At 37.1% G+C, this 14,729-nt stretch overlaps 3 protein-coding genes across 5 annotated transcripts; all 3 read left to right on the top strand.

Moving 5' to 3' along the window:
• The first annotated feature begins 111 nt into the window (after nucleotides 1-111).
• Nucleotides 112-2,210, top strand: hbbe2 (hemoglobin beta embryonic-2). The gene is made up of 3 exons (XM_052571059.1): nucleotides 112-352; nucleotides 496-718; nucleotides 817-2,210. Exons 1-3 carry the CDS (start codon nucleotides 261-263, stop codon nucleotides 943-945), a joined length of 444 nt encoding a protein of 147 aa, XP_052427019.1. The 5' UTR covers nucleotides 112-260; the 3' UTR covers nucleotides 946-2,210.
• Nucleotides 2,211-7,028: 4,818 nt separating this feature from the next.
• hbbe3 (hemoglobin beta embryonic-3) lies at nucleotides 7,029-7,797 on the top strand. The gene is made up of 3 exons (XM_052571058.1): nucleotides 7,029-7,133; nucleotides 7,283-7,505; nucleotides 7,590-7,797. The coding sequence occupies exons 1-3, from the start codon at nucleotides 7,042-7,044 to the stop codon at nucleotides 7,716-7,718; spliced, it is 444 nt and encodes a 147-aa protein (XP_052427018.1). The 5' UTR covers nucleotides 7,029-7,041; the 3' UTR covers nucleotides 7,719-7,797.
• Nucleotides 7,798-9,626: 1,829 nt separating this feature from the next.
• On the top strand, nucleotides 9,627-13,257 carry LOC127969229 (uncharacterized). Of its 3 annotated transcripts, XR_008156241.1 has the most exons (5): nucleotides 9,627-9,876; nucleotides 10,720-11,144; nucleotides 11,327-11,432; nucleotides 11,758-12,041; nucleotides 12,226-13,257. XR_008156241.1 is itself a non-coding variant. In XM_052571057.1 (4 exons), the coding sequence occupies exons 1-4, from the start codon at nucleotides 9,837-9,839 to the stop codon at nucleotides 11,818-11,820; spliced, it is 618 nt and encodes a 205-aa protein (XP_052427017.1). In that variant the 5' UTR covers nucleotides 9,627-9,836; the 3' UTR covers nucleotides 11,821-13,257. The 3 variants fall into 3 exon arrangements, 2 of the variants coding, with proteins under 2 accessions (XP_052427017.1, XP_052427016.1); XM_052571057.1 differs by having other exon boundaries at nucleotides 11,327-11,416; nucleotides 11,758-13,257; XM_052571056.1 differs by having other exon boundaries at nucleotides 11,758-13,257.
• Nucleotides 13,258-14,729: the final 1,472 nt, after the last annotated feature.

Here is a 14,729-nt window from a genome sequence, read left to right as displayed (position 1 = left end):
CTCTTTTCATAGAAGAGGGCGTATGTTATGCTACATGCATAACAGTGTTTTGTCACTTGCATTAAAACGTCATGTAACTTCTAGAGCAATGCAAAGTGCAAAATCACTACATCTTTCGCGTCCTGCCCACGAGCAGCTCCAGCCAATCACACGAGCCCTCTTGTATTGGCAATGCAACCCGATGACATAAATACCATCGACAAGAGTGGAAAGGTATGATTCTAATTCCTAACAGAGAACAAAAATCATAACCCGGCGACATGGTTGTTTGGACCGACCAGGAGCGTGCCTGCATCCAGGACATTTTCAGCAAGCTGAATTATGAGGACGCTGGCCCCAAAGCTTTGCAGAGGTATGGTGCTCATGTTATTGTGCTCATCATTATCATCATTTTCATAATTTTATCATACGTTTATAAAAACACAACAAAGGCATATTTCTTTTCAGTTTTATTTCATTCACTTTTTGGATGCTGTATATTATATTGTATTGCAGGGCCTTGATTGTGTATCCCTGGACTCAGCGGTACTTCGCAAGTTTTGGAAACCTTTACAATGCAGAGGCCATCATGTCCAATCCAAAGGTGGCAGCCCACGGGATTGTTGTGCTCCACGGGCTTGACAGAGCCATGAAAAACATGGATGATATCAAGAACACGTATGCCGAACTGAGCGTGCTGCACTCCGAGAAACTCCACGTGGATCCTGACAACTTCAGGGTACGCAAACACAGCATATAAACATATAAAACTCATATCCAGTCAGACTACCAGCGACTCACCTGTTGCGCTACACTCTTCTGCTTTTTCTGTTTCAGCTGTTGGCCGACTGCCTGACCATCGTGATTGCGGCGACTATGGGTTCCTCTTTCACAGCTGATGTGCAGGCCGCCTGGCAGAAGTTCCTCGCTGTTGTGGTCTCTGCTCTGCGCAGACAGTATCATTAAAACCCCTAACATGAAGGAAAGCTTTATTTGTTCTCTAACACAATAAAGAGAATCGATACACACCTGAGCCACGCGTTTAAACTGTTCATTGTGCGAGTATCAGGTATCATTAAACTGAAAACTCTGTCATTCTGTCAAAGACTCCAGGGCTTTATCACAAAATTATAATTTCAAACAAACAAACCACAAGACAGAAGAAGTTCAAAGAAGTTTGGGGTAATTAGAATGCTTTAGTAAAGCTTGTCTACTGAATTAGACTAGACTTGCTGTGGGATGCCTAAAACGTCTCTGAAATATCAAAAGGGATGAACTAAACACAAGCAAATAGCACTGAGATTTTCCATTTAAATGGTAACCTACAGTATATAATGAAAATGAAATAAATGAAAGTAAACGAGTAATAAATTAATGTGCATCAATATAATATTTAATGCTTTATTTGAAGTCTTCATCAGATAGGCTGATCAAACAATTTATTGTTTCAGGACACAGCTGATATAGTTTGGCTGTTTCCATTGCAAATCCTCCTTTTAATGTAATTTTATTTAACAATATTTTGTATAGCCTATGTCTGGTGGTATATAGGGAGAAGCAATGAATTGAGGCAAAACTTTATAGAAAACATGGTCGTATTAAAAGGGGGTGTCTGCTTGGCTAAAGTGACTCTCAGAAAAAAAGGTAAAAGTTTCAGTTTCAAAAAGTAGTCTACACCTTTGTTCCTATTTACTCCCAAAGAACGCCTATAAAAGGAACTCTGTGACACAGCAATAATATAATTTATTTAGGCTAGTGTTCCTTTAACTCAGAAAATGTCAAACCAAATAACAAATGTAAGTATATGCGTGGCTGTCCGAGCATGTTGTTTACATGTTGACAAACTATCTGTTAGTGTAACTTATAAACATAATTTCAAAATGTCAAAATTACATGTATTTTTTCTGGTTTTGTATTACTACGCTACGAGTCACCCAAGTCTCAAGTCAAGTCAAGTCTCAAGTCAAGTCAAGTCATCACCCTGTCTTGCAGCTGTGAAAAATATAGTGTGTGTGTGTGTATATGTGTGTATAGTGTATATGTGTGTAAAATATAGTTACAATTCAACATATATTGTACAGGGAGCTATTGGGGGACAATGATGTCACACAGGCCCCCCAAAACATACCTTAATTGCAAAGTACAAGGGGAAGCAATGTACAAGGGGCCCAGAAAACCTGGTATGTTTAAAGCATAAGACCTGGAAAGGCAATTCATGAAATAAAGTTATTAAAAGAACTCACAAAGGAATATAACTTACATGATGAAAAGATCTTTATCAGCCTACATCAAGTACATTGACACGTCAACTAAGGAATGATCAAACGCAGATCTTATAAATGCTTAAAACTTAATTGCAAAAAACTTGAATAAACATTGTGGCTATATTCCTAGTGAGAAATATTGAAGCCCATTTTCACAGAATGAAAACTCTATTTTTGTTGATGCCAAAGTCCATCTATGATATCTTTTATACCAGTGGACAAGAAATCTGACTGACACAAAGGGGGAGATACAGTATGCTTTCAGAAAAAAAAGTACCTTTAGGGGTAAAACAGCTTGTCACCTGGCCAGTACCCTCAAAGCGACTCCTTTAACCCTAAAGGGTGCATATATCTTAGAGCAGTATTATGTACCCTTAAGGTAATTATTATGGTATACTCTTATGAACACTTTATGAGAAAGAATATAGAAAGGTGTTCCTTTGAGGGCACTGCCCCAGTGGCAAGCTGTTGTACCCCTACAGGTAAATAACATTTTCTCAGAGGGTATAAAAAAGACTCTACTTCAGTGGGACCGATGCTTCAATAAACATACTGTTCCGGAAGTTGACAGGAAACATACAAGTCCTTGATCAGCACCTGTCCAGAAGCATGGCATCACTGATATGAGAGGTGTATATGAGGCAGTTAACAAAATTCCCAACCTTACAAACTCCTATAGTTTGAGGGTCTCCTTATCAGCCCATGTGAGCTTTCATGCCTCCATGTTTAGAGTTGATCCCATCAACTTCCAGGTAAGTGATTTCATCTCCAACCTCGACACCATGAATAAGCATGCACACCATAACATTTTAAAGAACTGGAAATGTATTGACTTCAGACATTGACTGTCTTCTGTTTTTCAACATATCTGGTCTCACTGCATTTGTGCAGTGTTGGGCATTTTTGAACCAGTTCACTCTTGCTCGACTGTTGACAAGATTCTGGTCCTTATCTCTCTTGCCCAGGCTGTAAAAAATCTTTAAACTTTGTTTCATTGATTTTGAGAATTAAAGTTGAGCAATTAATCAAATATAACTGTTGTTGTAGTTTGATTTCATTAGCCATATTTCCGCTGTTGGGTCAAAAGCGGGCGTGCTAGGGCTGGTCACTTCTGGGGCGGTGCTTCCTCAAGACCAACGTCCAGGGATTTATGACCCCGCAGATACCTTGGCTTGGGCCAAAGCGTGCCAGCTGGGCCTAGAGTGTGGTCATGAACAAGAAAAATTAGACAGTCTACCGCCTCACTTCCCTAGTTTTCACATCAGCATTTAAAACATTTTTAACTATTTTAAAATTAGCCTTCAGACGCAAAAGTGTCTTAAATAACTTAAGATTGTGATCCGATGGGAATTCTCTTCAGTGTGTGAGGCTGAAATGCATTGGCCTATGCAATACTAAAGGCTACGTATGCTAACCATCGGCATAATGGGCCTAATAAATACCAGAGGCCATTGAAGAACTTGGACAAATCATATATAATTATACTTGTGTATTTAATTGGATTCGTGTTCTGTCTTTGTCCTGTGGTTTTGTTGATATTTAGCTCCCTCTGTTGCTTTGGCTGAAAGGATAACAGCAAAGTGAAACAGGACAGTGCCCAAACATATATTATTTTGTGGAAAATTAATATAAATTATCCCTCTTTCTCAAGAAGTTGACACAAACATATGCGTTTAATGGTGTTTTTCTATTGTGTTGTTTGCATGCCTTGGACTTAAATGGACTGAGTTATGCATTTTTGTATTCTTTTTTCTAAATAAACAGAGGAGCCTCGACTAAACAAGTATCCTATGTGTTTCTTTTTATGTTAAATTATACATATTAATTGGATTTGGCATCACTGATGTATTTCTGTCACTATTCTTAATCATTGGTAAAATATCGATGCTGGAGTCTTTTTAAATCTTTCTGAGGACAAAACATATGCTTCCGTCAAGTTCATTTTAAAGGGATAGTTCACCCAAAAATCAAAATTATGTAATTAATAACTCACCCTCATGTCGTTCCAAATCCGTAAGACCTCCGTTGATCTTCGGAACACAGTTTAAGATATTTTAGATTTAGTCAGAGAGCTCTCAGTCTCTCAATTGAAACTGTGTGTACGGTATACTGTCCATCGAAAATACATTTTGGTCCAAAAATAGCAAAAACTACGACTTTATTCAGCATTGTCTTCTCTTCCGTGTCTGTTGTGAGAGAGTTCAAAACAAAGCAGTTTGTGATATCCAGTTCGCGAACGAATCACTCGATGTAACCGGATCTTCTTGAACCGGTTCACCAAATCGAACTGGCTCAGCTCGGTGTTCATCTTCAGTTCTCTCTTCACAGCAGTTCAGTCAGTGTACTGTTTAAGTAAATGAATTACTCCGGGATATTGGTTTGTTTGAACTCAGAGGGAGTGTCAGCCACATTAAAAAAGTAAACAGCTTAAGTCATTTGTGGATTAATGCTTAATGGAGACACAAACCGTTTAAAACAATTCAGTTCGATTTGGTGAACTGGTTCAAACAGATCCGGTTACATCGAATGATTCGTTCGTGAACCAGATATCACAAACTGCTTTGTTTTGAACTCTCTCACAACAGACACTGAAGAGAAGACAATGCTGAATTAATTCAAAGTTTTTGCAATTTTTAGTCCAAAATGTATTTTCGATGCTTCAAAAAATTCTAACTGACCCTCTGTTATCACATGGACTACTTTGAAGATGTTTTTCTTACTTTTCTGGACATGGACAGTATACCATGCAAACAGTTTCAATGGAGGGATTGAGAGCTCTAGGACTAAATCTAAAATATCTTAAACTGTGTTCCAAAGATAAACAGAGGTCTCACGGGTTTGGAATGACATGAGGGTCAGTTATTAATGACATCATTTTGATTTTTGGGTGAAATATCCCTTTAACAGTTTGAGCGTGGTCTCATGAAAATGCATATAAATAGTATGCCAAATAATCGTGGTAGGCTACTGATAAGCAAAAATAGACTTTGGCGCGCAAATGAGACGCACGTGTTTGACATATTCAGTTTCGGATGCATATGATACGAAATTTTTTGGCTTAGGCTACGTATGTATGATAAGCGTCCACCCCACTACCCTATCATATGGACGCAAAAAACAATTTTTGCGAAACAAAACTCGTGCTATTGATATGCAACGGGCTGATAGTTTTCATTCAATTTCCCCCGTGAAATGTTGATTGTGTGATGTTTGCTTAAGAGAGGCGTGGTTTTTAGAGGAGCGCTGGCCCGACAGTGCAAGCGCAGCATGATTTAGGGCCCGCGAGGGTGCGAGAGGCCTCTGGCCCAGCACGGCTCGTTCTTAGATCTGGACCGCACTGGTCTGATAGTGGAAGCAGCTATTGAATGTGAGTTTGATATTAGCAGAATTTACGAATTGTGTCACCATATTAAATTTGAGTTGGTGAAGTAGGCTACTATTATATTATATTTATTTTTATTAGGCTATTATAGTAACTAGGCTATTATATTATAGTATTATTATACTTCATGCCTAATATAAGTGCTAGGCTATTATAGGGGATAATTGGAGATGTACCAATAAAAGTTTGACTGATCAGAAAGGAGCTGTGGTCATCAATATCATACACTCCCATCTTCTTTTTGAGCACACAGGACAAACTGCATGTGGTTGTGAGCAAATCTGTAGATTTTATGACCACAAAAAAAAAAAAAAAAAAAAAAAAAAAAAAAACGGTTTTCAGCTAGGAAAGCATATTCTTGAGTTGTATGCAATTGTTTAGCTTGTATGACCTGAGTAGCTGTTTCTCAGATTAATCTGATGATTTGCATTTACGCTAACTTCAAAGCCATGCTAAGACAGTTTGTTGTATGGCTGTTTGATTTGGGGATAATTTTAACAGTATAGGCCTATAAAAAATGTTACAGCCAACCCTTATATGATTCCAATAAGTCCCGTTATCGATTGCATAGGCTACTCAGTTGAGGCAAAGTCACGAGTTTTCTTGTTGCATATCAAAATGTATGCGCATGGCTCCCAACAGACAAAATAAAGATCTTCCTCAATCGAACGCTTCCTCAATTGAAGTTTTTTTTTCACATTATAAGAATGTATGCACATATTGATCTTTCCATCCAGCGTTTTTGTGCTATATCTCAAAATTCACATCAAAATAGATGGAACATGGTGACTGAACCCTTATGTGACAGGAATAGAGAGCACTTAAACATAAAAAAGATTTACAACCATCTTCAGTCTCCCAACATTTGTTTTTGTTTAGAGACATTAGGCTACCTCAAATTGGTAATTGTTGTAATGATTTAAAATATATTTTACTGGTTTAAAAAGTTGGGATTTCAAATGACTTCGGTGAGAATATTTCGATTATTGTTTTGTAATTTCCTCAGTTTAAGTCAAGAACTGAGAAAAAAAATCGAAACAGTTTATCTGTTTAGGCCTAGGCTAATGTGACATTTTTTTTTATTTTTATTTTTTACATGAGTCACTAATGGATATCTCTACGCAAATAGCCTTTTATTGTTGTACCATTAAATCAAATTTGCAGCCTACAGACGAAGTCAATCTATTCAGGATAAATAAATAAACAAGAAAACTAAATAAAAGAACCATGCTCTATGACACACTATCATAGCCATGCTACTATAAACTTAATTTAAACGGACTTTGGAGTTTATCGGTCAGCTGCCGCCTTTTTCTCCGCACTATCGGCAAAGCACATCTGTCCGAAATACATGGGCGGAGGTCTAGAAGGGTCTATTTAAGCCTATGTCCAGTTGTAAAGCCACAACAAGTCACGATGGTTCAGTGGAAAGCTGAGGAACGCGCTGCGATACAGGCTGTCTTCGCCAAACTCGACTACGAGTCGGTGGGCCGCGAGACCTTGACGAGGTATGCTACTCTTATTTCTGGCCTGTTCCTTGTTCGATAACCTATATTTTATTGTGTCTATTTTTTTTACAGCATGTGCATGTAATCAGCCATTAGCTTGTTTCAATTAAGGCCTTATATTGTTCTTGTATTAATTGTCTGGTCTCAAGGCTCTTGGTGGTCTACCCTTGGACTCGGCGGTACTTTGGTGGATTTGGAAACCTGTTCAACTCCGAGGCAATCATGGCTAACCCAAAGGTCGCAGCGCACGGGGTTGTAGTGCTCAAAGGTCTGGAGATGGCTCTTAAAAACATGGATGATATCAAGAACACCTACGCTTCCCTTAGCGAGCTTCACTCAGAGAAACTGCAAGTCGACCCGGGCAATTTCCAGGTTTGAGTCTCAGAGCAGTAGACAAACTATGAAGTTGCTGATTATGTGTGAGCTGTGCTTTACTTTTCTCAACTTCTCTTCCAGCTCTTGGGTGACTGCCTGACCGTGGTGATCGCTACTCGCATGAGGTCTGAGTTCACCCCAGACATCCAAGCTGCGTGGCAGAAGTTCCTGGCGGTTGTTGTGTCAGCTCTGAGAAAGCAGTATAATTGATTCATCGACTGAACGATGAAATGATGTAGCCTACTATTGTGTAATTCACCAAACAAATAAATAAAAATTATTGACACGATTTGGTTGTCCATTGAGTTGTCTTATCAAAAGGGCTTACACAATGAATCTCACAATAAGTATGATACAATTTCAAATACAAGGTGTTTTTTGAAACTCACAGGAATGTTGCACAATTTCGGGTATAACTAAAAGGCCAGTAGCCTATATGATATGATTTCTTTATCGTTCTGATGTGATTTCCACTGCCTCCCTCCCTATTTTTAATTTTACATTTTTTTTACACGCTTGACAAGACGAAAGATGTAGAACTAATGAAAACTTAATGTCCAAACTTCCTTCAATAAAGATCCAACGTGCTTTATTATAAACATTCATTTAGGACTTATCGTAAACGTATTTAGGCCGAAATTTATTATATTTGTATTTAATTAGCATATTTTCTTTCACCTGGATAATGCAAATTTTTCACAAACTAACCTGAAGCATTTTGGCAGTCAAATCAAACCGATAGGAAACAAATAAGGGTTAAAATTCAGCACTCAAAAAAAATAATTTTTACTATAATTTAATTTAACTGTTTCCGTTTATTCGATTCCATTTAGCCTAAATAATTAATTCTTTTTTTGATTTTATGCATAATGCTTCAAATTCATCTTTATTTGACTCTCTAACTTTAACTCTCACTATTGTAATTCTATTCTTTAAAAAAAACTATACCTTTCTAATCTTTTTGCATTCTATATATATATATATATATATATATAAGACCACTAACACTTGCTTACTCTATTCTTTTTCTATTCTGTTTTCTTTTTATTTATATTATTTAAAAGCCCATGCTACGTATACTGTGTCAAGCTAACTGAGTCTTGTTATAGCACTTATATATTTCATTGCTCTTTTTGTTGTTTTTGATTGCTTCCACTGTCCTCAATTGTAAGTCGCTATGGATAAAAGCGTCTGCTAAATGACTAAATGTAAATGTTAATGTAAATTGGTTCAATGTTTGAGTAGCAATGGAACAAGCAAATCAATTAGTTAAATAAATAAGATTTATTGATGATAAATATATAAACCTGCGCATATAAAACATTTCGTCGGTAGGATACTATGTTATCCACAGGTAATGACAGGTCTATATAAATGTTTTCAGCACAAAGGACAGCGTCACATTTCCTTTGGACTTCGGTCAAGATTTCAGCACTTATGTCTGGATAGCACCACACCCACATCAAACATCAATAATGTTTAATAGTCAGTTTCACAACTCAACAACGACAAATCAAATTCCACTGACTGCATCACAGTAGGAATCACACGCACACACACAGAGCTAACTATGTTCAATTGATTTTTAATTGGTTAGTCCATTACATTCAGACAAACAACAAGGACATACATATTAGGCTATTTTGTATAAGAAAAAGTTCTCAGAACCATCCAATTATTCTTTGGAGGGGCCTTCATAGGAACTTTTCGGCCAAAACAACTGAGAATGCCGAAAGAAACATATGGCAGGCTAACGTCACGAGGATGCAATGATTGAAAAGCTGGGAAAAAAATGTGAGAAATTTAAGTTAGCGAGCTAAGGGAAACTTCGCACATTAGATTTGTACCGTATCAGTTAAGTGGACAGATAGACATTACATGAACACCTTGAAGTTTGTAGGATGTATTCGCAGTTGATCGGCATGAAACCTGCTTAGTCGTGTCAACGTGTATGTTCCTCGCGCCTTCGGCTAAAGCCTGGACGATTTTCTTCCCGCGACAGCGTAAATACTCTGAATGGGGGCTGATATTTGTAAACCAGTTAACAAAGGAGAAAAACAAGGTCAGCAAGATGCAGACGGCGCGAGACCCCCACAGTCTTCCCTCCCACTCCACCCGATTCGAACGTTATCACTCGATTGAATGGGGCGTTATCAGCGGTTATCAGCCCATAGAAATGGGCCAGGAGGGGCCTCCTGTGCCTACTAGTAGGCTTAGAAGGCCCTGATCATCCATCCAAATGGTTGATCACCCACAAATATACAAGAGAAGACTCCAGATCCAATCCCAGAATTCCTGCTCACCGGTAATCGGAAGTCTACTGGACGAATGCGGGAACGTTGCGATATTTCCTGCTTAATATTTTCAGGTAAGACTATTAAAATTATAAAAATGAGCATTTAAACTGTAATGGAAAACAATACATACACTCGTATTGCGTGTCATGATTGTTGATATGAGATAACCGTATTGCGATGTATCTGCAAATGTTATCGCTAGACAATATTACGTTATTAATCCTGTCGTTACGTTAACGTTGCATGCTTTATTATGTGAGCATTAATGTTGCTAATATGAGTTTGTATTTACGCCTGAAGCTAATGGGGGAATTAAGTTTCTAGTTAAACTGTCAAAATTACTTTTTACACTCATACCGGCTTATATTGTGTATGCTCGATAACGCCTCACTGAAGCCAGATCATTGGACTAATGTAACCCATATCGACTTGAGAGAAATATTAAACACAAGACGTATTTTACGACTGTTTGGAAACCTTGGGATCTTGACTAGAGTGTAAAATAAAGTTCTGTGGGTTTGAACCAAGCTTGGCTGGATTTGATCCTATATCAGGAGGCTTTGGATCTGTCTTTCTATCTATATACCTACTCAAAAAAATAAAGGGAATACTTAACAACACAATATAACCCACAAGTGTTCCCTTTATTTTTTTTTTAGCAGTTTATATATATATAGCTAGCTAGCTGTGTATCTATTTATATAATCTATCTAGCTCTATGTGTATTTATCTATCTATCTATCTATCTTGCAATCTATATATTTAGCTAGCTGTATCTAACTATCGCACCAAATATCCCTCATCTGGCTGCATCCCATTTTCACTCATGTGTTTCTGTCTTTTAGGCTGTGATAAGAAGTACGGTACGGGTTGCACTTTACTTTATGTAATAATTGTCAAATATTTGATTTCAGATATGGGAAAAGCACTTAAGATGACCCCACGTTTCAGGAACGTTAAAATTAAGTTGGTGAGGAGGTCTATCGCTGGCCCTGCGAAGTTTTCTTACCTCAGTCAAGGTCTTCCCCAGCCCAGCTACAAACAGACCCACCCTTCAGACCCTTCTATTACATCTCAACCTGCTGAACCTGATGATGTGACACCGAGCTGTTCTGAGAGCGCATACAGTAAGGCAAAGAAGAGAGAGCTTCATGCCTGGAATGCAGTCAAGGATGTTAAGGTGACGTTTGAATGTTCAGCATCAGTCACTACCCAGTGTGTTGTCTGCCGAGAACATGCTGATTATAGGTGCATTGAGTGCAGCTCCACTGCAGTGTTTTGTGAGGTTTGCCTGAAGAGGATTCACAGAAATTTACTGCATCTTCCTGAAAAGTGGAATGTAAGAACAGTAGCATACAGTCTTACATTGCTATTGCTATACTTGCATACAGACAGCAAACTCACAGTAATGTCAGCATATTCATTAGATACTTCAAATTGTTTTAGCACTATGCAGTATCAACTGTTAGTGTCACAAGTTTGTTGTTTTAAAAACATTAGAGCTATCCATCTTTCTTACAGAATGTTTACTATGAGCCATCCTCCCTGGGGTTATTCTTATATTTACCTGAAGCCCATGGCACCCATGCTGTGTACACAAAGGACATGAAGGTCATTGTCAGCACAGGTTTGTCATTTTACCTGATACAAAATCTTAATGTATTTAATTTTATTGACAGGTTAAGGAATTCAATCCTATTACATGTGGAGTAATGATTTCCTTTAAGGAATTAATCAAATTTGTGACGCAATAAAAAAAAAAAAAGTCATGATAGTTATAGTTTATATACTATCATGATAGGTAAAAATGTATAGCCTGAATCCACTGTAAGTCGCTTTGGATAAAAGCGTCTGCTAAATGCATACATTTAATTTAATTTATACTGATATGGTGGTCTCTATAGTAGTACTAGGTTATGTTTTTATGTTATTTTCCTCTTTATATTTGGCAGGACGGCTCTGCACCGTTACAGTCACCATGTGTGCGTGTGAACCAGAAACCTGTACTCTGCTGAGATCTGGGCTCTGACCAGCAACAGCCACAAGCCCCAGACAGACAGCCTTCTCCATCCCTCTGCTAGAGCTTTCTGTTTCTCTGTCACTGGAGTGTCAGGTTTCTGTTGAGGGTTTTTGCAACACCCCATATCCCATTTTAGGCATCACCACTTCCGACAAAGAAGTTTGGTTGATATTTGCACAATTAAATGATGGAACCATATGCCCAGCATGTCCAAAGGTTGGTTATAATTCCAGCGTGGTTCTTGTTTGATTAAATTAATGGCATAGAAATAAAATCTGAATTAATATCAAACTTAAAAGTTAATTTGTGTATGTAGTATTGTAATAGAATAGTAATAGTATAAATGTATAAACCTGGTGCGGGTACAAAACCAGTGTTACTGTAAGTGTTTGTTTTCCAGGCGGATGGAGATATGATTGTCACATTGGATGCCAACTTTGGCCTTGTGAGGAAGCAAAGCTCTGGTACAAGTGCGGTTGATCCATTACACGGAACCCGCGTGTTTAGAGGAATACCTGCTATCACATCTTGATAGCTCAAAGCCTCAAGAGGTTAATCATTGTTGCAGAATTTCAGAATTTCAGTCCATGAAATATTAATTAAACTTGTGAAAAAAGATCACTATTCCTCTCATAAATCTATGTTTTCCTTAAATATTTAGGAAATTTTTAGGAATATTTAAGCTGCTCTCATTCAAGGTATTATAATATAATATAATATAATTACTTTACTGCATTACTTGTGCAGACATGTTGTTTTACTAGGTCTGATCTGTTTTAAAGCTTAGGCCCTGTATTTAAGAATACATATCCCCACTAGTCCGTCTGTATGAGTACAAAATTAAAAAATAAACTGTCTATAATTGTTACTGTACAAGCACAGTAAAATATTTATATAAAAAATATTGCACTACTGTTATTTTGCATAGAATACATTGTTCAACAATATTTTTGCACACTCATCCAACTGCATTTATTACCACTGTTCTCACGTTCCTGCTGTTCATAACATATATATAATCCTTCATTGCTCTGTTCATAATGTACATACAATCCCTACATTGCATTCATATTTATATTCTGTATATACTCTGATCAATATTGTATATAGCAACTCCACTGTACATTCTGTATATCATAAGCTTTACTTACTCTGCACTTTTATGTATATAAAACACTATATTCTTGCACTTCTGGTTAGATGCTAACTGCATTTCATTAGCTCTGTACTTGTACTCTGCATAATGACAATAAAGTTGAATCTAATCTAATCTAAAAAAAAAAAAAATGTGTTTACCATAATGTAATATGTTATTTACTGTAATGTACAAATGTGTGGGAGGTGTTTTGTTTTTTGTGAGCTCACCATCAAAATCCCCTTCGACTGAGTTGAAATGAAAATAAATTATTGGATCTTGAATCCTCTGAAGCAACTATGATTTTGTAAAAACATAAAATAAAACTGAACATAGTATTGACTCTACGAGTTACAGCCATGTTTTCAGCCATGGTGCTCTGCACTTATTCACAGCACATTTAAAGTCAATGAAAGGTAATTTACTTAATAAATAACATACAATTAATTTACAGTCATAATCCGTATGTGACAGTGTGCCACATTCAGTATGTTCCTACATAACTGTTATTGGCTTGAAATTCTCCAGATCCAAGCCTATGTAATTTAACACATTTTTTTCTCTTCTTCCCATTGGCTGTTTTCGTTTTATTTTCACTTTCTTCTTTCATTGAATGTATATTACATTTAGTTTGTTCGTTGTTCGTTGCCATGGTTGTTACGCTGCTATCGCTGAAACCACGTGGCTTGCATAACGTACTTCCGTCCAAAAGTATTTTATTCACAAGACACTTTTTTTAAAATGATGAATTCAACATTTGTCCACGAAAAAACAACAACAAACAGATAACTCAACAATAAGATATGTTAATATAACTTTTGCACATTTCTCCTTTGATTCAGAGAAATACATTTTTGGTAGCAGAAGGTTACGGAAGTGCATTGTGTTGTGGGCGGGGTTTGCGCGTTCTACATTTCGGCTAAAAAGTCTTAAATAAACAAATATATTTAGATTTTCTTAACGTAAATCATCTAGATGCAGCGTAATTAATAGATTGGTTGTACTAGATATTTGATATATTCAGTAGATATATCTTTTTACAACCCTAATTTCCAACCCTAATTCGCAAACCAGATACTACAACTGCAGTGCTTGATTTGTATCAAGCTGCACTGAGTAGCTATAGGGAATTGTAGTTTTTTAAAAAATCGTGTATTTCTTAGAATTGGATATTGCAAATAGTGAGTTGAGAGTACAGTTTGGAGTTTAGGCGGATTGTAAACATATCTATGTAAACAGATTTTAAATGTCTAACTTTTAAATGGGTTCAAATTACTTTTAACCCGATTTGACAATATCCAGAGCTGTTGACTATATTTACATCATAAATGAGGACAAGAGCTCTCTATAACAGTTAGTCCCATGTGTGTAGCCCTTTTTATTGCTTTATTATAAGCCTTCAAATATGCACCAAGGTGATGTTTCAAAGGTCAGTATTTCAAAACAGGAGCTATGTAGAATCTTCATACTTACATATGTTACTCTCTGGGTCAAGACCTTTCAAACAATGTATGTGGTTTAGCTCTACGACAAAGTTTTAATTTTCTCATTTCACATGCACAAGCCATCTCGGGTGTAGTTTCAGAGAGCTATTTGAAGGCTCAATAGCCATAGCCTATATAAAAAGAAGCTATTTGCTTGTTTGTTTGTTTCTGACTTTGTAAACAGATTTATGAACCCACAACATGACAAATACCCTGTCCGCACACACACACACACACACACACACACACACAGAGAGACTCATTTTGCATTTCTGTTTGGTTCCC

This window comes from Carassius gibelio, chromosome B12, assembly GCF_023724105.1.
Source record: "Carassius gibelio isolate Cgi1373 ecotype wild population from Czech Republic chromosome B12, carGib1.2-hapl.c, whole genome shotgun sequence".
NCBI classification, from domain to species: domain Eukaryota; kingdom Metazoa; phylum Chordata; class Actinopteri; order Cypriniformes; family Cyprinidae; genus Carassius; species Carassius gibelio.
The sequence above is the reverse complement of the archived record's forward strand: the minus strand, read 5'-3'. Positions and strand labels throughout refer to the sequence as shown.

Excerpts from the sequence above, each read along its gene's own strand:
- hbbe3 (XM_052571058.1), top strand. The coding sequence starts at position 7,042 with ATGGTTCAGTGGAAAGCTGAGGAACGCGCTGCGATACAGGCTGTCTTC. Across the intron at positions 7,134-7,282 it reads GGCCGCGAGACCTTGACGAG|GCTCTTGGTGGTCTACCCTT; the intron begins GTATGCTACTCT and ends TCTGGTCTCAAG. Across the intron at positions 7,506-7,589 it reads TCGACCCGGGCAATTTCCAG|CTCTTGGGTGACTGCCTGAC; the intron begins GTTTGAGTCTCA and ends CTTCTCTTCCAG.
- hbbe2 (XM_052571059.1), top strand. The coding sequence starts at position 261 with ATGGTTGTTTGGACCGACCAGGAGCGTGCCTGCATCCAGGACATTTTC. Across the intron at positions 353-495 it reads GGCCCCAAAGCTTTGCAGAG|GGCCTTGATTGTGTATCCCT; the intron begins GTATGGTGCTCA and ends ATTGTATTGCAG. Across the intron at positions 719-816 it reads TGGATCCTGACAACTTCAGG|CTGTTGGCCGACTGCCTGAC; the intron begins GTACGCAAACAC and ends TTTCTGTTTCAG.
- LOC127969229 (XM_052571056.1), top strand. The coding sequence starts at position 9,837 with ATGCGGGAACGTTGCGATATTTCCTGCTTAATATTTTCAG. Across the intron at positions 9,877-10,719 it reads TTCCTGCTTAATATTTTCAG|ATATGGGAAAAGCACTTAAG; the intron begins GTAAGACTATTA and ends ATTTGATTTCAG. Across the intron at positions 11,145-11,326 it reads ATCTTCCTGAAAAGTGGAAT|AATGTTTACTATGAGCCATC; the intron begins GTAAGAACAGTA and ends TCTTTCTTACAG.